This window comes from Daphnia pulicaria, chromosome 4 (assembly GCF_021234035.1).
Source record: "Daphnia pulicaria isolate SC F1-1A chromosome 4, SC_F0-13Bv2, whole genome shotgun sequence".
Classification (NCBI taxonomy): Eukaryota; Metazoa; Arthropoda; class Branchiopoda; order Diplostraca; family Daphniidae; genus Daphnia; species Daphnia pulicaria.
Genome location: NC_060916.1, coordinates 21848117 through 21871071, shown reverse-complemented (window position 1 = coordinate 21871071; position 22955 = coordinate 21848117). Strand labels below are relative to the sequence as shown.

Sequence of the window (22955 nt, the reverse complement as noted above, 5' to 3'; positions counted from 1 at the left end):
GAAAGAAAGAAAGAAAAAACAATAAAAATCAAGGATTCGACAAAAGGATGATTTTTGAAATTGGAGTCGGCGGCCAAAAGACTTTGAGCTATAGGAGACACACAAGAAAAGATGAAACAATTGCTGAGAATGGGCCAGCGACGACTGCGAAATAATCTTTCGATTGAATCTTATTATTATTAGATAGTTCCTTGATGCTGTCTAGGAGAATAAGGCGGAATAAGGAGCCAGCTGATTCCATTTCTTCGACTCTATTATAAAACGACAAAAGACCTGTTTCAGAACTCGTTTAGGCTGGGATGCTGGTCGTTACCGGTATATATAGGGTTACATACATGTACGGTTGCTCGACTTTTATGTTCTGCTGGCCCTATATTATTGTATTTTAGGTTGGCCAAATTGTCTACAATTGTTGACTGGCCCTAGGTCTGTGACATTCTAAATCATATGTATTAGCTTATTAGAGATGGGCGGATAGCAGTGCTGGGCGGGAAACAAGAAAATGAAAATCTATATAGCCTACCGACAAAGGAAAATTGGGCCAATAACAGACGATATATATATAGTTTCCTAATACAGTCGTCCCATCTCAAATAATGTTTGCAGTACATGTATAGAATTTTCGCATAGAAATGGTATCGATTCTATTATTTGTGATTATTTGTCTTATAGCTATATAGTTGCTAGTTATATCTGTAAAGGATGGCAACAGCGTCTTGAATTTCCGTGGTGCATTTTCGTCTCTCCGACATCCATCGTACTGGATTCGATTCCCCGTTTCGTTGTGTTTTCAACATCAGACAATGACTGCTGCTGCCTATGTAGTGCAGTGGGGAGCGAAAGATATATAATAGGAACGAATGTAGCTACAACACACTACAAAGTGCTATCAGGTCGTCGTGGCAGCACTTTCGATGGTATTATGGGAATGATACAGCAGCGAGCGGAGCCAGAATAGAGACGAGCATAGTTGAAGTTTACTAAGGAATCGGCCAAAACTTTGAGCATTGAATTTGTATGTATAGGTAAAATAATATACGTATTAAATGCCCGTCCGGAGACTGCTGTTGGACCCCGAGTGACCATGTCATCCACTACACGTGCAGAGTGCAGGGGATGCAAAGATATATGTAGGAAAAGCACGTATAAATGCGTGTCACGCTCCAAGTGAATAATGCTGCCGGTATGTATAGTATATATACATAGTATATCTATAGTCAAGTTCGTCAAACTCTTGACTCAAACACGACGGAATGTCATTCTTGTCGACTAACTAGACGCGGAGACAGTACATCTCATCAGTCGAAGGACACAGCATGACGTTATATAGACGGAACTGGGCACGTTTCACATAATCGAAGACGTGCCGTCCATTCGGTATCTTAGGCGACATGTCGTATATACGTTCGCATAGAGGGAGAAAGAGATCCGGCCGGATCCGAGGCGGCCAGCAGGAGCAGCGACGACGTTATATATGAGATGATGATCCCGCTCGGCTGCGCTCAGCACGACGTCTATATATAGGGACTATATCTACCATTTCGTTTTCAATCTATCACATATTGCTGGATCATCAGCAGCTGCCGGCCCGGAAGCTTGGGTCTATCCATGCAGTGTCCATTTGAAGATTCAATAAGACGCGCAGCTCATGAAACTATATATACAGCAAACTTTTCCATTTCACCCGGAATTGACGCGAATCAAGCGCATCGTCAATTTGTTCCTTCTACTGTGTATATAGTTCTTTTTATAAGATTGACACAAGAAGGAATATTCCTGGCGAGTATGTGTTATATTATACTCATTATTATTTGGGTTTTGCCTTTGATGCCCTTGACGGAGTTATTGGACGATGCGCAATCAGTTGAGGAGTCAACGGAGACGCGGACTCTCGGACTCACGGACCCATATTTGTTCATCACGTACCCTCATGCAACAATCAAATGATTCATTCATTTATTATTATGATTCGACATTTATTTATTTATTTCGTTCCCTTTGACGGACCTAATATCAGCATATATGCACTATTATGCAGCCCCCGCCGGTGCTGCTGCTCTCCTATTATATGATGCAGGACATATTTGATTAATTTCTTTTTGTCGTTCTCAAAATCTCTTCTCCTTTGCAAAGTCCCACTTACTTAACATATTTCTCAAAATCGAACGAGGAAAAAAAAGTCTTCGGTATTTCAGTCCGTTTCTTTTCCAACTTAATTGCGCGTTTGTCGAGCACCAAAGGCATTCACCATGTGAGCCTTGGAACGTAAGCTTTTTTACTTCCCTCTTTCTTCATAGAAAAAGATAAGATCGGGAACTAATTAGGGTACCTACAGGCACAACGCCGATGAAAAGATGATTTTCTTTTATTCATCAGAGTGGGAAAATCGATATAGTTAGCCTATAGGCCTACTATATATTTCTACAGCACGCAGGGTATTTAATGTTGACACGCATGATCTCTTTGATCGTTTATTAGATTCAAATACGCATCAGAGTATATACGCGTTTCTTCAAGGAAAAGATTTGCGTTTCATATATGCGATGATTACGTAGGCAGCTATATAGTCAATGTGCTCGTATTGGTGCGCGTCATACAGAAGCAAACAACATCCAGCAGCTGCAGCCGTAAGTAATTCTCACCTTCTTATACGCTCCAGGCATTCAAAGGATTCTTTTTGGGTTTGTTTACAGTGCAGGTTACAGATGACGTGGAGTATGGGTCTCTATAGGCTAATATATAGCGTAGACATCATCACCAGTCTGTCAGAAGATTAGGCTATAGATGGTGATATCGATATACAGGATTGGGAGACTCTTATATAGTTGTCCGTCTACATGAATGACAGCCACCGACCTGCCGCTGAGAAAAAACGGTCGATTTTTTAGGGCCGTTCCATCGTCATATAGTCCTAGACAGCTGCCACTTAGCTATTCACGGCCCAAACGTGTTTTTTTTTCCTTTTTCCCCTTGTTATTCTCTATAAACTTCAACAAACTCTAAGCTTAATAATGGACATAATTAAAAATGAAAAAGCTGAAAAAAGGACCGGGTGATGTCTAGTGCTTTTCCCGGTTCCACTTCTATCGTGACGTTAATGCAATACGAAACGTAAAAAGAAAATTCTGAGATATCTAATTTGTGCTCCGTCAAGTGAATCAATTTTTCTTGCCAAAAATAAGAAAAAAAAAATGGCACACGCTCTCACAATAGATACCGTATAATAGGTATCATAGCAATATTCAAATCTATCAAAGGTATAGGCCTACATGTGTTATCCAATTTAGATGCTAATGGCTTATTATAGAAGTGCGGATAATATATTATCCGCACTCTATAGAGTGGGTATATAAGTATTATGAGCATCACAGCATCCGCATTTTTTAAAATTATTTCCGGGCTTGGTTGCCATTGCTATATAATATGCTGCAGGTCTCATCAGTATAGACACGTGGGTAAATAACGTTTCAACGGCTTTAGTGTCAGAGCTGTTTTGGCGTCCCACATAGAATGACGTGAAGCCGTTGACGACCGCAAATCCCAAATAAACTGCCGCCGGGTGGTTGGTTGTCCCATGTCCCCATTGTTGATTAATTACGGCATATTACATTACGTCACGACGGCCACGACTTATTGTGTCTGGGATATTGTAACCTTCACGGACATGCAGCAGTCAACTGCCGTATAGCACATACAACATTTCGTCTCTTATTTAGTCCTTATTTTGTTGCGCGACCCGCTGTCTCGGTGTCCCGGTGATTGTTTGTCTTCCGTTCGTCTCCCCGGCCGTTGGCGCCTCTTGTTACATTTTTCCAGAAAATTCTCCTCGACAATGTAATAATATAATGAGCAACTTTGTTCACGAAGGAATAAAGAGAATCGATTCAAGAGCTTCTTTTTATTTTGTGCTTGAAGCTCATCAGTCCATGGGCTTCTGGATATTGTTGCCCGTTGTTGCCAAACGCAATCAATTACAAACCAAATGTTAATCAACGCCATTTGTTGTGACAGTTGAAAAGATTCGGACACAACGATATAACAAGCGGAGACTCAAAAGAAAATGATAAAAAAAAAAAACCCAAAAACTAACAAAATAGAAAGAGAAAACATAAGCCCCCCGAGCATGCCGGGTACATAATACAGTGCAAGTGCCGCCGTAGCTGCGTGAAGAGGCTATTGCATAACAGAAGAATAACACACAGCTAGGCTATATTGTGGAGGTTAACTGATTTTTTTTCGAGCGCGACATGTCTGCTGCTTCCCCAAAGCCTTTATAAACCTCGCGCTTTTCTCGTCCCTCTTGATGTCATCTGCCTCCGCAATAAAAAGGAAGAAAAAAAGAGGAGAACAATATATACGTCCTAGCAAGTATTACCGGGGTTGGTCGCTCCAAGAGTTATGGCGAATCGATGCGTCGTAGAAGATTTTCGGACGAAATGAAGAAATCTCGACCAACTGGCCTGAAGGGGAGCGAATAACCGCGACTGGATGCCGCACTAGATTTAACAACAACATATCCCCCTCTCCCTCTCCCCCTTCTATATAGCTCCTATAAAGCGACTGAGACTAAATCAGAATTAAATGTATCCAACGGCCGGCGGGACAGCGGAACTCGCTTGCATTTGTCACTGATGTAGCCTGCAAACGCCTGCATCCAAGCGTGTATGTATACATATAGACTCCGCCCTGCGTAACAGTTTGCCTTCTGGTTTTGACTCTTTGGACTCACGGTGCAATCACCCGTCGTAGTTTGTAAAATAAGAAAAAGGAAGGGGGTTCGTTCACGCGTGAAAATAAAATTATATTCTTCGGAAAAAATAAGATTTTAATTTTTTCTTTTTTTTTTTTATTAATTTTTCTTGCTGGCTTCTTCAAATATATCGCACGGGGTCTGTAAGTTGCTATAAATATTTCCCTACACAGTGCTGAGGCGATAAAGCTCTAGGATGAGGATTAGGTCGTCATAATAACACGCACGCATGAATTTAATCACACACCGCCCGTGCACGGTGGGATTCTATATAGTGGACAATATATAAATAGTTTTATTCGATGAATATTCATCTTGTAGGATTTACTGGTGTCAGTGCGGGGTATAGAGGATACACCGGATAAAGGATATATATCGCTGTATAATTTCGTTCGGGTGATGCTGGTGATTTACCGATTTCAGCGGCTCCCACGCAAATGGCCACGGACTTTAGACATGCAATCAATACTTAATGCGTGCCGGTACACAATTATTTTTATTCAGCAGCTCTACTATTTTTACATTTGGTGATTCCGACTTTTATAGTGTACACTGTACATACTTCTGCTGGCTTCCAACTGGCTTCATAGAAATCCTACAAAGGGTGCTTTTAAAAGTTGTTTTGACTATATTTTACCTCGTCGTGGAAGTTGCTAAATGAAAAGAGAAGGCTGAGACATGCTTTTATGTCCATGAACTATAGATGTAGAGTTCTAGACTATTGTATCGAAAATTATTGATTTTTCAAAGTGTAGTTCCTTTATTACTATTTCTTTTTAAAATCAGTACAACGCTGCTGAAGTCGGAATTTCTGTTTTTCATTCAGATATAGACTAGCTTCTATGTACACTTTGAAGCCAGACTAAAAGACCGGCGAGCATTTGCATGCTGTTGTGGTCTGGCCTCGTCTGCTATTTCTTGCAGGTCAGCAGCCACACAGTATTTAATGCCAACACGGGCAATGGGAATGGCCAGACGATGCAGGATTGAACTTTTTTGTGATGGGAATCTATCGCACGAAAGACGGCTCAAACACGGTATATGCTGTCTATAGAGTGGCTAAATATTTGATTTGGCGTGTATCACACACAACAAATAAAACGTGAGCGAATATATAGCGAAATCCGAAAAGGGGAAAAAAAAAGAAGAAGAAGCCTCGGAAATTCGACAATAACTGATGCTGATGCCGATGTCTGTCCAATTGTGCCAGCAGCAGGATTTCCACTTGTTTTTGGAAGCCGATCATGTTGCGCCCAGCATATCATGCAACTTATCTATAATGCAATCCAACTGGAAACGTCGATTGATGTTTGCCGGATACACACTGTACTGCTTCCATTCGTCGCGAGGACATATCAAAAAGCGCCGTCTCGATTGGCATTGCCATGGCAACGCTGATGGTCGTCTACACGCTCAAGTGTGTTGCGACATTAAGATAACCTATAAAGTCGTGGGAGGATGATCTTAATCGCGTACACGATATTATTACGACTCCGGGGGCGGAGAAAGGAGTTTGCATGTAACGACTATGGCGCATGCAACTGGCTAACATTTTATTATAGGGGAGTAATAGTTGGACTCAAAAGTGGCATCGCTCCCGCGGGGTTTCGCCACCACCATTATCAACCGCACGCAAATTGTTACCGAGTTTGAGCGATGCCGACGGAAGCATTCGAAATCGCCAAGTTTAATGCCAACAGTCTGAGTGTTTCCTCCTGATTGGATGGCGCCAAACTTGAATTAGAGCGCGCGTTATATTCGTTTTCCCGCCGCTGCTGCTGTGTGTATATGTATAGGTATAATATACAGCGCTGGGCTGCCCTGTATATACAGAAATTCATAAAAATGGCATCTCGACCTTGCACAGTTGCACCGCCCATTGTACAGACTATAACTCAGACATAAATAATGGCACAGCAGCAAGACAGCAAGAGAGAGAGGGCAGTTTCGAATAGATCGGATAGTTGTGCTTTGGGTCAGCTCCAGCACATCCGCAGCAGGACTGTTCGATTGTCTATGCTTGCTGCTGCACTCTTTTATTTTGCACGAGTGGAGCTTTATTGTAGATGAGTGCAAAGTATATGCCGTGGTCTGTCTGGGGGTTTAATACACTGGGCATTGTGTCTCTCTACATCATGTTGTATATTGCTGGAAGGAGAGGTGGAAGGGGGGGATGTGTGCTGAATGTGCGTGGCACAGAGTGTCGGGTCCTTCCGCGCGCCGCCCCCCCCCCCCCTCCCTGGATAAACGGGAAAGCGGCGCGCATCCGGGCCGACTCGCCTTCGTCCTTGGGTTTTGCACCACTGTCAGTCCGTTGCGCCACCTCGTCGTCCGCGGTCTCGCTCAGCTCCGCAACGACGATTCTCGTCTCGTCTCGTTCCCTTTCCGATTGTTATTTCATCTCTCGTGTGCATGCTGCGCGGAAGAGCGTCAAGATTTCATTTCCCCGTTTGTTGATTTTCGCATGTGTGGCGATGAGTGCGGCGGTGGCGGCGAATAAGCGAAAGAGTTGGTGACCGTTCCACAAACAACAACAACAGCAGTGTCAGTTATTATATCGTCTGCGCACGTCGCTTAGAGATTCGGTGCTCCGTCTTGCATGGTTTCGTTTTGCCTTTTGGCTTCTTCGGCTTTCAACAACAATAATAACCGAGAACATGGAGCATTTGTCGGATTTCCCACTGGTCGTGCCCAACATTTGCTATCGCGCTACCGATTGCAGATTGCAAAACTAATGGATTCCGTTTGCTTTGAGTTATTTCGTGTCCAGCTTCATTTGCACTGCAGCAGGAGCACTGGCACGGCCTTCAACCAGCGGACTTTGTTGACTCCATCCGCACTGAATCAACACTAATATATACCAGGAGCAGCGGAGAGTGTGTCTGCGTGTACATGAAAGTGATCGGACGAGTCGTCTTTGTGGACAACCGGATCGCGTATGAGCCAGAGGAAGAATGCATCCGCTCGTCATGTCCGTCGTGGATTTGATGGCCAGAAATCTGAGCAATGCAATAGGAGGAGGTGGTGGTGCTGGCGAAGGAGAGAGTGTCTTGTATTTGAATTCGATCAACGTCCCGGAAGACGCCCGAATAATTGGCTCGGTGGATGACAGCAGCAGCATGAGTGGCGTTGGCAATACTACTACTATTACTGCAGCATCTGCCACAGAGCAGCAGGACGGCTTGGCCCGGCTTGGCTCCGGACTGGCCGTCCTATTGATGAATGGCGAATCGACGTCGATGAGTGCCGCCATATCCCCAACAGACGCCTCAGCGTCGCTGGCCGCCAGCATGAACTGGATGTCGCTGGTCGTGGCCGTGGCCTTGTCCGTCATCGTCCTCCTCACCATCGGCGGCAATTTGCTGATCTTGGCCGCCGTTCTCTTCAACTCCAATCTGCGAGGTCCCACCCACATTCTGATCGCCAATCTCGCCGTGGCCGACCTGCTCCTGGGATTCCTCGTTCTACCCTTTTCGGCGACTTTAGAGGTATCATAGACATAGGATAACAACCAAGACGTGAGCTTATTTCGCTCGCTCTCTCGTCCTCCCTTTTTATTTAAGTCTGATGGTGTGTTTTTTTTTCCCTCTCTGCCTCGACTCTCGATGGAATTCGAGATCAATTTCAAAAGTGATCCCTTTCGCTCCCCGCGCGCTGCTGTGAAAGCAATATGTCGGTATTTTGGTTGCTGCTGCAACTGGATGCATCGTGTCTTATTATATAGTGTATAGGCAGCCTCCTATAGCATTGGAATCTAGTACAAGTCTTGGGAATTTTGTAAATCAATACTCGAAAAAGAATGGAAGAAAGGCTGGTTGGCATAAATGCCTAGGGGCACAGACGCACTGCATATATGCATATGTGCAGCAAGCAATGGGCTGGCATTAGGAAAAGCTGGTCTGATTTATGGGTCGTGAGTATATGCTTCATCTTCCACCTAAGCAGCTCAGCACGTTCAGCATATGTACGTATATTATTTCTGCAGCAGCAGCACAGCCGCTAAGAGTTGTCTTCTTATTTTCGGAGTTATGTATACTTATATAATATCATATATATATCTCGTCTTTCCTCGTTCGCCGAAGACATTCAACAAACGAGCGCCATACTCCTCTCTCACCCAAAGTCGTGGGTGCCAACCCAACAAGCAGGATATGCTCGTCGAGTCGTCTAAATGGCAACTTGAATGGAGCAGGGAGGTGATGTTTGTTTTTTTTTCCTTTTCCTTCTTTTTAAAATAGCACTCGACACATTCTCAGGAATGCACACAGCCGCCATCAAATAAGAACGCCCCCCCCCCCTCCCCCCCAAAACATCGGCGAATGAACGGGCCCCGCCAGGAAGATGAATCTTGATGGGATCGAGCAGCGGAAGTCCATACACCAAACAAGCGCCTTTGCTGTGCTGAAAGGCTCTTATATAATACTATATGGGAAGATGCTGTATAGATATATCTGGGAGTGAGGACGCTTAGCAAACAGCAGCAGAGCACTTTTTTTTTCCCCTTTCCGTGCGCGTATATAGTCTATATATTGATGTGACGGGACGCTAAAATAGAAACGGAAAAAGAGCTGGAAAAAAATAAATAAACTGGCGAGACAAAAGAGACATAACCGAGTGAGAGACGAGACGCATTTATATTCTTTTTCTGGGTTCCTGCTGCTGCTGTGGTGGTGCGGCTGTTGTTGACTCTCTTGACTTTCTCTCTCTCTCTCTTGACTGGGGGAGGTCCGGCTCACAGTAAAGAGATTATAGCGCCCGAGAGAGAAATGTTGAAACAAAAAGGAAACGGCGAGCAACCAACCAAAGTCTTAAGAGTCTTAACTCCAACCCAACTCGACCACACAGAACCGCAACACGACAGCCTTCCGTTTTTTCCGCGACTATATTGAAATGACGTCACTGAACGGAAAGACACACCTCCGCCATGGCGGTATAATGGCAGTTTCCCCTTCATTAATCAAACCGTGTCGCACCAGGAGCATCAAAGGTGGGAAAAAAAAGTGTGTAGGACGCTAGTCTCGCTCATTTATTAATGTCGTTGGCCTGCTGCTGTGGCTGTTAGTGTGTCTTTCAGGAACGATTAGAGAGGAGAGGAGAGAGTAGTCGTTATTTGCATGACGTCAATCCATCATCATCTCGCATATGTCGATTAAATATTATAGATGTGCGTCTGACTTTTTTGATTTGCAGGTGACGGGCAACTGGTATTTCGGCCCCATCTTTTGCGACGTCTGGGCGGCGGTGGACGTCCTCTGCTGCACGGCGTCCATCATGTCGCTCTGCGTCATTTCCGTCGACCGCTACATCGGCGTGACCCGGCCGCTGAATTACTATTCCATCGTGACGGCCAAGCGCTCCACCGTCCTCTGCCTGATCGTTTGGATCTCCTCTTTGTCCATCAGCATCGGCCCGCTCTTGGGCTGGAAAGAGCGCAGTGCTGATTCCTCGTCGACGGGAGCCGGTAATGAGACGTCAACCGCGTCACCAGCGGCTACCAGCAGCTTACCGACGGCCGGAATTCTGCTGCTGGACTCGGCCGAACTGCAGGCCTGCAATGTCAACAAGGAGAAAGCCTACGTCCTCTTCTCCACCATCGGCTCCTTCTATTTGCCTACGCTCATCATTTTGGCCATCTATTGGCGCATCTACCGGACGGCCGTCAAGCAGACCAAATTCCTGGAGAGCGGGACCAAGACGGACAAATCCACTTCGTCGCTCAGTGGCAGTGAAGTTTTAACTTTGCGGGTTCACGTGGGACGTGCCAATCCCATGAAAACGGTGGCGACGACGACTCTCGGCCACCATCACCACCACCACCGCCCGTCGCCCAACAATCATCTTCATGTGGGCAAAGGCCGTTCGGTCCCTCGCCCGTCTGCCTTCGACTCGTCGGCAAACATCAGTGATCGATCTTCCACTTCTTCGCGCAGCAAAAATAACAAAAATTGCCGCTCATCACCGCAGACGTCACTGCAGCAGCAGCAGCAGCAGCAGCAGCTGGACACTTCGCCGCCGCCGCTGAACAGCGAGCTGGCCAAGGACCTCAACGAACTGGCCACTGCCAGCCCAGTAATCAAAAAGAAAAGCCTGGTGCACCACTTCCAGAGGAAGAATTCATCATCGAGGCGGCCTTCCAGCACGACGACGACCAACTCGGTCACGACGACAGCGTCGTCGGGACCCACGTTGACAGTGACGACGACGGCCACCGCGTTTTCCGGTGGCGGCAGCAGCACCGGCTTGTCGGCCAAGATGTTCAAATTCCGGCGCCAGAAGAAAGCCGCCAAAACGCTGGGAATTGTTGTCGGAGCTTTTCTACTCTGCTGGTTCCCCTTCTTCGTCATTTTACCCGTTGGTGAGTAGATTATTAGACCATCATATAATATAGCTTATTATAAGTGTTGGACTGACACTACTTCATGCGGATAATGCAGGGATTCTTTCTGCATTTGAAATCTAAGCAGAAAACCAAGGGTCTTATTTTCCTGACACACAGTCTGAGCAATATAGATTTAAATAAAATTTAAATCTTGAATGAAAAATTAGGCCTCTGCTGCTGAGCTTCTCATCCGAGTTGATTTGTTTGATTGAGAAGACGCGTTGAGATCGACGTAGGCCGCCCGTTGATTGCGTGAAGGGGCCCCCGGTTGGGGAGGCGTTCTATTGTGACGTGCGTATGACTGGGGGCGTTTTAAAAGCCCCTAAGTTGGGAAGATCAGAGTCAAGTATTTTTTTGTCCTCTTTTTCTTTTTTCTTTTCTGTGGGCTTGATGAAGGCGAGCCGACTATAAAGAGCGCATCCTTACGGAATAAAAGGAACGGAGAAGAAACTTGATAGGAGGACCACGATAGTAATGACATATACTGTGGCCGGGGAAATTGAGATGATGGCAGCAGCACGGGGGGGGGGGGGGCGGTATATAGACAACTAACTGCTGGACTATATATATATCTGTCAGGAACACTGGAACATATAAAACAAAAAGAAAGAAAAAAAAAAGGACCGGGAACTTGTGTAGTATTTCTTGAGAGTAGGAGAATGAAAAGAGCAAACCTCCAAATTTATTCGACCGCCCACTTTTGTTGTGTTATTACGGTACCAAAAATAGCCGCAACAGCGGCAGCCAGCAGGCTAATAGATGTTTAACCAGCCGTGTGTGGCAGCATATATGACTGGCTGGAGTGCTCGGCAATCGTCGTCTCATATTTTTAGTATTTCTGTAAACAATTCGGTAGAATATGGCACTATAACATACATGACAACCAACGTGGGCCACTATTAACCATATAGAGAATAAGCATATTACTATTACTACATATTACTACCACCATGTACATGTAAAGAGAATAATGTAGATGTAAGGATATATCCTAGCAGTTCCGAGTAGATACTTGTACGATACACAAAAGGACCCAAATTTATACGTTCGCTGAGATAAGCGGATGTGTAATAGACGCGGACTGTACAAGATATGTTAATAGCCACAGCAAGGAGACCATTTGAAAAAGGGGGAAATGCAATAAGAGATGTGTGTGTATACATAGTCAGGACCGTATCTTGGCGAATGCAGTAAAAATAAGTATTTCAAAGAGGCCGTCAATGCTGCACTCTCAACATCGTTAGAATCCCCAAATAACGTTTCGGAGAAACTATACCATCAGCAAGGTTTCAGTCGAATCTCGGCGCTCTCCGTCTCACAACAGCATATGATTACGTTACGATGCATTAGTAATATGCAGCTTCAATTTAGAGAGTCTTTATTATCTAACCTAATCGGCTTTTTAAAAGATGCATTTCATTATTTGAATAGAGCGGGCTATTATTTCCCCCCCCCCCGTTTACTTCGCGTCACATATGTTCTAAAAACTTGGCCCTGCTTGACACCGTTTATATACGTGTTGTATTTGCATATACGAAGAAACTGTATATGTATACAACGTACTGTACAATTAAGTTCTCTTGAAAAAGTAAAAGTTTTGTCAAGACAACCTCATCATTTGCTGCGCAAGTGTGTTGCTGCTTCGCATTCACGCACTGTGAACGATAATAGTGCTGCGCTGCTGCATCAAACGAGGCATGAGAGTCTCTGCCGGGCGCCGTGCTGACGTCAATGCGGTTGTTGTTCCTGCTCTTTCTGAACTTTAATTTCACTTCAATAATATAGCCAATTTTCTTACAGCAAAATAATATCATGCGCTTTCACCCGATTGAAAAATAAGTGGGCAAAGGAAAAAGAATATAGCTATAATGCCGAATCGAGGAAGATTTGAGTAAGTTCTTATAATGTATAGTGATTGTTTTTTTCATTTTTTTGGACAACTAGAACGTACCTCAGTCGGTATCAATTCCATGCAATAAATCATAAGTATACTTATGACAGCTTTTACATATATCTATGTAGGACAAAGTTATTCATAAACTATTGCAAGACGTGATACCCTCAGACATGTGAACTGGTTATTCCTCTGGTTATAACCCGTTATATCAGTGAGGGTCTTTCTTTTGTTGCAATATCTCAATTTCATATCGCCATCCTCCTCCCCTGTTGCCGCTGTCTATCGCTAAAGTGCACAGCAACTGCACGCGTTGTCAAAACCTAAACGTGCCGATACACGACTCCGGACTATATATATTTATCTGGAGGATGAAAAACGGGCTCTGTCTACGACATTTTTCTACTAAGGGACTGCACATGTCGAGTTATAACAAGTTCTTTATTTTTCGGAAATTGAGTCAACTATCTATCTCCGTTCCAAATATCCAACATGACGTTTTTTTAGGAAAAAAAAGGAACAATTTATTTTGTTTTCTTCAACTTATATGCGCAAGCCTATGCGCTTTATGCAAAGGGCTTTCCTTTAATTTTATATGTATGGGTTTTTCTTTCATACTGGTGTTGCATAAACAATACACGGGTAATGTTTTAGGAATTTGTCTTTATTTTTGGGAGGAGATATAAAGTCCTATGTATGCATGTCTCCCAACAGCCAGCAAATGGCCGACGTTGACTTCATCGATCAAATACTTATTCAAGCGCGGAGTTTACAATTTAGAATAATGGGAAGTTGTAACATGCTATAAAATAAGCACATCACACCAGAGAGCCTTTGCTTCTTCCTCCCTCGCCCCAGGACTGGCGGTTGATGGTTACTGACGTGATAATTTCTCAAGTCAAGTCGCCTCCAGCACGGAAAAACCGTTGGTGCATGTTCCCAACGATGAGCAAGACGATGAGACACATTTTCATTGAAGATAATCCGTTTTTTTTTGGGGAGGGGGGAGGGAATTGCCACCATGCAGCTCTCGGTTGCTAAATACACACTAAATAAATTCGCGTCGAACGACCGTCAGCCATCCGCTTGCGATGGCGTGAAAACGGGCCATCGCAAAACACTTTTATAGGTCATTTACAGGCCGCTCCTCAACCCTTGTATAATAACGTGTTACGTGTTTTTTGTTTTTTTTCTTCCTTTTCTTTCTTATCTCCTTTCTTCTGAGAGGAGGAAGAATATTCAGTTTTCGTTGTTTACGGTTGTTTACAGGCTCTGTGTACATATAGCGAGAGTACATCAAGGCAGACAGGCAGGACTTGATGGGGGGAATAATTACAGTGCTGCATTTGGCAATGATGATTCAGTTTGTTGAGCTTCGGCATCATCTATCCGCTCCATTGGCTTTGAAAGTATAATAGGAGCACTATAAAACTGTTGCAATGCTCGGTCGATAATGCCCGAGGTTGCGACGAGGGCAATGTGGCTTGTTAACGAGATTTGTCCACATCGTCTACACATCACGACGGATATATAGGCCTAGTCTCTGCCGCCGCGCTCCTGGCGGTGGCCAATAAAAATTTAAGGTGAGCAAACAGCCAGGCCGCACCGCGCCCGCTGGTTTGTTTGCATATAAAATTCGACTTTGAAAAACCAGCCAACTGAGATTTGACCCAGCAACGCTGCTGGCAATAAGTTGCCTTTTCCAAATAGACTTTCCTTGTTGGCTCCTCTCTACAACGTTTGCGCTAGCTGCTGCTGCTGTATCTACTGCGTGATGCCGTCGCCTATATAGAAATGGATGGCATATGGCAAACACAGCCAATAACAAAGTCTATATTGTCTATATGGAGTTCGGTAAAACAGCAGTAGCGCGCAGCATGGACAGCATATATACAAAGGCACTCCATCAAGTGCACATTCCTTAATTGAGGTTGAATTGTTGAATAATATATATAGCTATATAATACTGTGTGCTGCTGGCCCTGCCGGACAGAAGTAGATAGTTGATGAGACCGCGCAAGCGAATTTGTTTGGAGTACGTACGCGTACTAATAGTATAGCTCTCGCCCTTCTCCGCTCTCTATCTTGCTATACAAAATATACCGGAATATTTTAGTGCCAAACCACTTTGGGTATCCGCAAATGGCTGCAGCAGCGTGAGCATCCAGCTGCAGTTAACGTGACTATATGGGAAAAGAGGAGAGGAATCGATAGGTGAATGAAGTCAGATTTGATGTAATGTAGGGGTGATGCATAGCCGGGGCTTCAGCGGGATAACGATAGTATAAACTAGACACATCGCAGCTTTATATAGGATATATAGCGCGAATGCCAAAGTAGATGCAGCGGCTCGATTGATTTCTCAGTGCCACAGCATTCGAAAATGAACTCCTTTCTCGTGCACATCAGTGACGTTCAGTGATGGTATTTTTTTTTATCTCGCTATTATATACTCTCCCGTTCTGGCGTAGTATCTATAGTATGTCGGCTCACTACCGATTCATCCATCAGGGGAACTGAGCCGTAAAAATGTACAGACTGCGCATAATTTCCTTTTGATTGCTGTATATCATCGACGGCAGCCAGAGCAGAGAGCAGATGAGCGCGCGCCGGTATACTGTTGTGGTGGTTGTTGCATGCGCAACGATTTTGTGACGAGGAAAATTATACACGGAATATAAAGGCTGCTGTATAAAAGGTTTCTTATATATAGTATATACACCGAAAGACTTATTTTCTCTCTCTTATCTGCAGCAGCGTTGGCAGTGATTCTCTGTAATATATGACGGGGGATAGTCCCGCGTTCGTAATCTCCGCTTGATGGGCTTGGCTTTCGTTCCTCGACTCCTCGTCCTGGCGCAGTTGTGTGATTATATAACTATAAGCGCGGGAATAAAAGGGAATGCCTCGAGACTGACGAGAAAGATGGAATGGTTACAGACTTGCACAACATGTGGGGGAGGGGTGGGGGACTATATATATACTGCATAGTAACGTACGTATAATCGCGGAGTCTGCATCTCGTTCATATAATATCGAATGACCCACATTTACGCAGTCCGCACATCCAATCAACATCTCCAAATTCCCATTGCACCGATATCATCCAAGCTATTATAAAATTATCTGGAATTGTAGTTACACGTCCTAATATACACATTTAATTGTGCCCCCATGAAATGTCTTAATTATTAATTTCAAGAAATTTCATTACTTAATCAAATCATTATTAATAATAATTTAATTAAATCATTTCTCTCAGAATAATGCTTATATAGCCTTGCACATTATTCGAGTAGATAGGGATAAACGTCTGCCTCCCAGCGATTGAAATTACGTATTGTTTCAAGTGCACAATACGGCGTCTTCGATCTGCACTAAACAGCTACTCGCCAACAATTCCCAGTATATCCCATGCAGCAATGATGATGGACGCACGTCATGGAATCTGATAGGCTATATATATATAGCCATCACTATTATGCAATTTGATATGGGATTCAATAGTAGAATAAGAGACTCTCGTCTGTATATATGTTGACTATATATATAGTAGGCCTATGCCCTTTCAGTCTTGCCGTTATCCTTTTCTATGGATTCCATATTAATCACCCCCAGGGAGGAGGGACACAAGTCCCGATTGCTCACGCTCAGACGGCATCAATAGATGTATAGAGCGGGATTTATATCCAGCAACTATATTTTCAATTATACACAATATATATTCCGGAATATAAACGTTACCGGTATATATTATATATCTCGCCTCGAGTCTGTTGTATACGCCCGAATGAACAGCGAGCAGAACTGACTATTATTATACTTGGGAAAGAAAGAAGTGGGGGGTTGATGATCGGATCTGTTGATCATGTGCTGCTGACCTTCTCTCTCTCCTATCTATACGTGATGCGATCTCGTCTCAGATCAACCCGGGCTCAACTGATTAATGAAATGCGTATCAATGATTCCTATATACTGATGTGGAGGAGAAAGAGGGATCTATATATATAGTCCTATATTATACGCCTCTAATATATTACAAGCCAACGGAGAATACGAACGTTGAAAACGTCACCGGAAACCCTTTTGGCAGCAGCGCACACTGCTGCGTTCTCTTTTGTGCTGGGAGACTGGACTGATTGATTAGACGCGTCCTTTTTTTTAATCAAAGCGATTCAGTTTCTTTCTTTCTCTCTCTCTCTTTCTCTACGAGTCGGACGCAATGGGAATTGAGACACACACTCAGAATTTAAAAAGAAAAAGAAAAGAACTTGCGACTGCTGCAGCCATATACTGATGTGCGTCCCATTTTTATATATAGATGCCGCAACCGGATGATTTAGACGATCCCGCACGTTGATCAATTACGACGTATATAGTACGCGCAGAAAAGCGAGTTAACCGCGCTGGAGAGATGTATGTATAGGTTACGTAAAAAAAAAAAAAAAAATAGGTTGGGGTGGGGTGGGGGGGGGGGGGCTGGGAAGACAGTCACGTCGTCTAGACGGACGACGTGGTCGTCGAAATAAGATTAACGGCCGCGTCTTAATTTATCGTGACTTGGCCCCGCCGCCGCTCTTTGCTGGAGCCGAAATTCATTGCTCAAAAATGTCTTTCGTTCTTTTTTTTTTTTTTTCCCCCTTTTTTCTTTGTTGGCGTTCAGCAAAATCTTAGCCTAAACAGAACTCATGGGTTCCTGCACGCAAATTGAAATTGGAATTACGAATAGAGAGCGGAGGCAAACATACAGACCAGCAATCTCGGCCAAAAAATCCGAGTCTGCTTGAGGAGAGACGAGCGTTGAATAGTCAAATGACTTGCCAAGTGGAATGGAGTCCAAATGAGAAAATTCCAGTCCTCATCATAAAATCCATCAGCAATGAACTGTACGATGAGTGGGTAATTTTTTTGGGGGTGGGGTGGGGCTATAGAGCGACTCTCCTCTCAGCTGCATAGAAAATCAGCTTTATTTTTTTTCAAGAATCTCCGCCTCATTAGCGTGTAACTCAAACTCAAACACTTGGGATGGGGAGGGGTGAATTTTCTCGGGCCCATGTCAACAGAAATATAATGATGTTCTCATCATTTCTCTGTTGTGATAGACAAAGACGCCAGCCAGCAATGAATATTAATGATGAAGTGCTTTTGTCCCGAGGTGATGTAGTACGAGTCGATCATTGTGCTGTTGCGGACCTCGCCTATAGTAGATACATAGTATAGACCATTATGATGTGAATCCGGTTTCTATACTTTATGATATGTAGCTATAAAAAGACAGAGCTTTGCGGTGTCTTATGGGCATTTCATGTTAATAGCGCTACTCACTTTTAGCGAGCAATTAAATGTCATCATTACCATTCTCACTTATTTGCATATATAAAAGCGTCAAACTCAAACGGGCGAAGCAATAAAATCAGTAATCTATACCTATATTTACGATGATTCACGCTGCCATTATTTCCGCTCTGTTAGAGTTATAGAATCATAGTTTTGAACTCTTTAAAAATAAAAAAATGATTGATTTTGTTGTTTTCTTTTGTTTTTTTCTTTTTTCCTTGTTGTGCAGAGGCTTTGTGCTCAACGTGCAACATCCCGTCGCCGCTGTTTTCCTGCTGCTTCTGGCTGGGCTACTGCAACAGCTGCCTCAACCCGTTCATCTACGCCAGCACGAGTCGCGAATTCAAGCGGGCCTTCTCCAAGATCCTGTGCGGTCGCCGGGGCCGGTCGTCGTCGTCGCAGGCGAGCGCCGGGGCAGCCGCCGGAAGACATTTCAACCAACCGCACATCGCGCCACCGTCTCATTTCCGCCAGGCCAGCCGGAACCCGTCGGTGGAGAACGTCTCGACGCCAGCCGTCGCCACCGCCGCCAACCTGATGGCTGGCAGGACGAAAGCCCAGGTGTCCTCGGCAGCAGCAGGAGCCGTCGATCAATGCGCTAGCAGTCTACCTGATCATTAGCAGCGCTGCTGCTCTAGTAGTGCCCGTGTGACCCAATTATAAACAAGGCCCTTCATCATCAGACTAATGAGGAGAACAATGACGTTGAACTGTTCATTCAGACATATAGGAGAGAAACAAAGTGCCGAATGAAAAGGAAGGCGAGCAGCAGCAGCAGCACATCTAAAAGAAACAATCGACAAACACACAGGACGACCCCGCCGGTCGCCAGTCGCCCTTTGTGAGCTGCGTGAATTGCGCAAGTCGTTATAGAAGAACTCTATATGCTGCTGCTGTGTATATTGCCAAATTCATCGGCTCGTGGCTCTTTGGTCGTTGGCCGTGTGACGAACACATCCACATGTAGTCATCTCGGCTCATTGACTTCCAACGCCCGGCAAAGTTCTTTTGTGTCGCCGACGAATTGATGCGACTTGTTCACATGTTGATGAAAGTCGGATTTGTATTGTCAGCAGCACCAGCAGTTGAGAGGGTGTTGTTCAGGTTCTCTTCTCTTTGATGTTGGTTGCTGCTGCTGCCAACAAAAGGTGAGATTATACGGTTAAATACTTCAACACGATGCGAATCTCGTATCTAAATAGACGCGCGCGCCCGGAGCCCGGAGTCCGGCGCCCGCGTTAATCTTCACGCTAGCGCGGCTTAAATGAGATTTGCCACGGTCGACAACAATCGCGGAGCTGCGGCGCCGAGCAGCGAGCACAGTCGGCGGAAAGAGAAAGGAAAAGACGAACCCGGTCTGATGATTAACATGGACGAGAGACTATAGGCCGCATTATTTCATAGTAAATGAATCGTCGCCCGCGATGAATGATGGGGCTGGCGCGAGTTGCCGCCTGACATTATACATTGTGGCTGCCAGCAGCTGCCAGCAGGACACCACCTCGGCGATCACGAAACCAACATGAGGAATGATAAATCACGCGTCATGAAGAGATCAATTTAATTTACAAACAAGCCTGCACACATATAATTTAGAATCCAGCTTAACACCATCATTCTATTTTCGGTTTTGATTAGACGTTGGCTGACGTCTGCATCATGTAGGCCTACATACAGACGTCAAACCAAAGTATATTATAGTATATGATGATTGCTATGACGGCCGGAGATTGCATAGGAGCAGAAGGTCAATATAATCGACGAAACGTCTTCTTTCGTCCAAAGGTGATTGATGTCGATGAAGAGACATGGCGAATAAAAATGTGCCGGCAGAGGCGAATATACATCATCTAGAACACGGACGGGCGTTTCCGGCGTGACGTCGTACATATACGAGACTATATAGCACATATTTGTATGCCAAAAGTAATATACGATGAGAATGTTGACGCGCAAAAATGCCGGAGAATTGACATGGCAAATACTTAACAACGACAAATGAAGACCGAATCGACGATTCACCCTCTCCCTCCCTTCCTTCCTTCCTTTCTTATTTAATGTTATTGCATTTTCTTTTATATTTAAAATCCGGTATATATATATATATATAAATATTTCCCTCCTGTTCTTTGCTGTTTGCTTTCGTTTTCCTTTCTGTTGCTGCCGCTGGCGTAGCATCATCATCGATCCCGCGGGTTCTGTTTGCCTAGATTTTATGGCCAAGTTTTCCACCCTTTTCGATCGACCGTTGGACATCTTGTGACGAGTCGTTGGACTTTACTTTTTCCTCCGTCGGCTTGACAGCTTTAGTGATCCGCTGACTTACTCCTTTATACGAATAGCTAGAACTTTTTTTCCCCCTTTTTATTTAACCATCCAGCGCGATTGCAATCGGAATCCAAGGAATGGAGGAGGGGGGAGCGTCATCTGGGACCTGCTATGCCTTGCTATGCCTCCTTCTTTTTTTTCGACACGGAAGAAAGCGGAAAAAAAGAGGAGAATAAAATTTAAAAAAAAATAAAAGCAAAGTTTTTTTGTGTCTGATTGCCCTGTCCTTCTTTTATTTTCTTCTTCTTTTTTCCCCCCAATTCGATTTACGCGGATGAAGAGCGTGTCTATAGCGACGGCACGTGTATCCGCCGCGTGTTTGACGCCGATGGCTGACGTGTGGAAGGGAAAAGCATTTGCCGATCACACGTGACTGTGCCGAGATGAACTGAAATTGACTATATACGTAGATTATTATTCAGAAGGCTCAATGCATATATAGGGTGTAGATCGATTGAGTTCTATTATACGTCTTACTCGATCTGCTCACTATGAATTATCGCATTAGGATTATCATTGAATTGATAATAAGACTCTTATCATATATACACACCTATATTGTCAGTATATTGTACCCGGAGAGCTCCGCAGCAGCACTTGTGTGCTGGCACGGATTTCTCCTCGGCCCAAGAGTGGGAGTGATGCGTAAGGCGTCCGTACATTATTCAGTCGCGTCTGCACTTTCCCAGCACAGAGCAGGTCCGCAGCACCGAATCTAAATGCATCCATAGTTAATCCGCATCGGCTTACTTACCCTGATGTGCTGTCGCACACTGCTGTATGTAATATACAGTATACGTCCGTCGTATATATACTGTATGAACATATACCGATGCCTGTATATTAAGTATTCGAAAGGGGACCATCAGCCGTCGTTAAGCGCAGAGCATCACCTCCTCTTCCGTTATTCATTTCTTCGACTTTGTTTTTCTTTTGCCTTGAGGAGTAGTCAACGGCAAGCCATGTCAACGTCTCGGTACATATGCTATCTACCCAGAAGAACGACTTGTTAAACTCTTCGGCCGTGTATTATAGAGCTCATACATACACCTTTCGACTTGCCACGGGGTTTTGTTGACTTGTAACCGGCCACGCCTCCCACGTTTAACGTTCCAATGTTTAAGCCCCGCTTGCAACTTTTGTTTTATTAAAACAAAGGAGAGAGAGAGAGATAGAGAGAGAGAGAGAGGAAATAAAGTTCTAAGATGATCATCAAGGCTCTGCTCTAATGTTATATATATACTCGTCTCTCTCCCGCTATGACGACAGCAGCAGCAGTAGGCGGCATTATTTAATCAGTGTCTGCTGCTGACGATGGCGCTGGAAATACAAAAAAGGATAGGCAAACTTTGTTTTTTGTGTCTATACATCACGGATGGGGGAGGTGAGTGAAGGCAATCTGTTTGCCAGCGCCAGCATGATGAAGTGACAACCGATCGATTTCCAGCACCATGCATCTTGGCCACCATAGCACAAGGTGGTGGCTGCTGCACAGCGCTTTTGTGTGTGCTGTATACATGTGTTGTGTATATATTACTACTTTGTGGTCGCCCAGAAAGAGTGATGTTGTTATAAGAGTGGCCGGTTTATGTGTGTGTTCAACATCATGTTTCTGCTCACGTGTAACGCAACACGACGTTCAAAAACTTCGTCAGTGCGGACAAAACAAAACAAAAATAAAAAAAAAAACGCGCATTTGTTTTTAGTTTCTTTGGATGGTTTTTGGACTTCTGCTATATCCTCGTCTGTAGTATATGCCCCCCCCCCCCCCCTTATTCCCTATTTTGAAAAAATGCTTCATCTTTTGAACGGTGATCTGATTCCCTATAGAAACTTGTAAATATCCTGACGTCGCGTATAATTGTACATGCAATGAATAATAACCATAATACAACCTATTTTGTCTGATGTGTGTGTATATGTCTAAAATGTGAGACGCCAAAGTGATGAGACAATCACAACATGTTACTGCTCTGAAGAAATATACAAAGTCTACCGCGCGTACATTCTTCGACGTCCTTATATTAATTGTTCCTTGTCGTTTCTTTCTTCTCGGAATCGAAATTGCTTTCTCGTAATTATTCTAGTGCATATAGACATCAGGTTTGTGTGCCCGAGTCGTATAACATATGATGGCCTAATCTCATCAATGTGAGTCTCAAAAAAAAAAACAAAAAAAATAATAATAATAGCTAACAATTCGTTTGTGATGTATAAAGCTATCGATTTTGTCGAGTTTCCGTCTTTTGGGAGAGAGTGAACGAGGG

The 22955-nt window shown here is 44.3% G+C and overlaps 1 protein-coding gene across 1 annotated transcript; it reads left to right on the top strand.

The window, feature by feature from the left end:
• The first annotated feature begins 7082 nt into the window (after nucleotides 1-7082).
• On the top strand, nucleotides 7083-22683 carry LOC124336723 (alpha-1B adrenergic receptor-like). The gene is made up of 3 exons (XM_046790503.1): nucleotides 7083-8238; nucleotides 9941-11105; nucleotides 18590-22683. The coding sequence occupies exons 1-3, from the start codon at nucleotides 7705-7707 to the stop codon at nucleotides 18979-18981; spliced, it is 2091 nt and encodes a 696-aa protein (XP_046646459.1). The 5' UTR covers nucleotides 7083-7704; the 3' UTR covers nucleotides 18982-22683.
• Nucleotides 22684-22955: the final 272 nt, after the last annotated feature.

What these genes read in the sequence shown, in the direction of transcription:
- LOC124336723 (XM_046790503.1), top strand. Translation starts at nt 7,705, where the DNA reads ATGCATCCGCTCGTCATGTCCGTCGTGGATTTGATGGCCAGAAATCTG. An exon ending in CCTTTTCGGCGACTTTAGAG is followed by an intron (nt 8,239 to 9,940) that starts GTATCATAGACA and finishes TTTGATTTGCAG; the next exon opens with GTGACGGGCAACTGGTATTT. An exon ending in CTTCGTCATTTTACCCGTTG is followed by an intron (nt 11,106 to 18,589) that starts GTGAGTAGATTA and finishes CTTGTTGTGCAG; the next exon opens with AGGCTTTGTGCTCAACGTGC.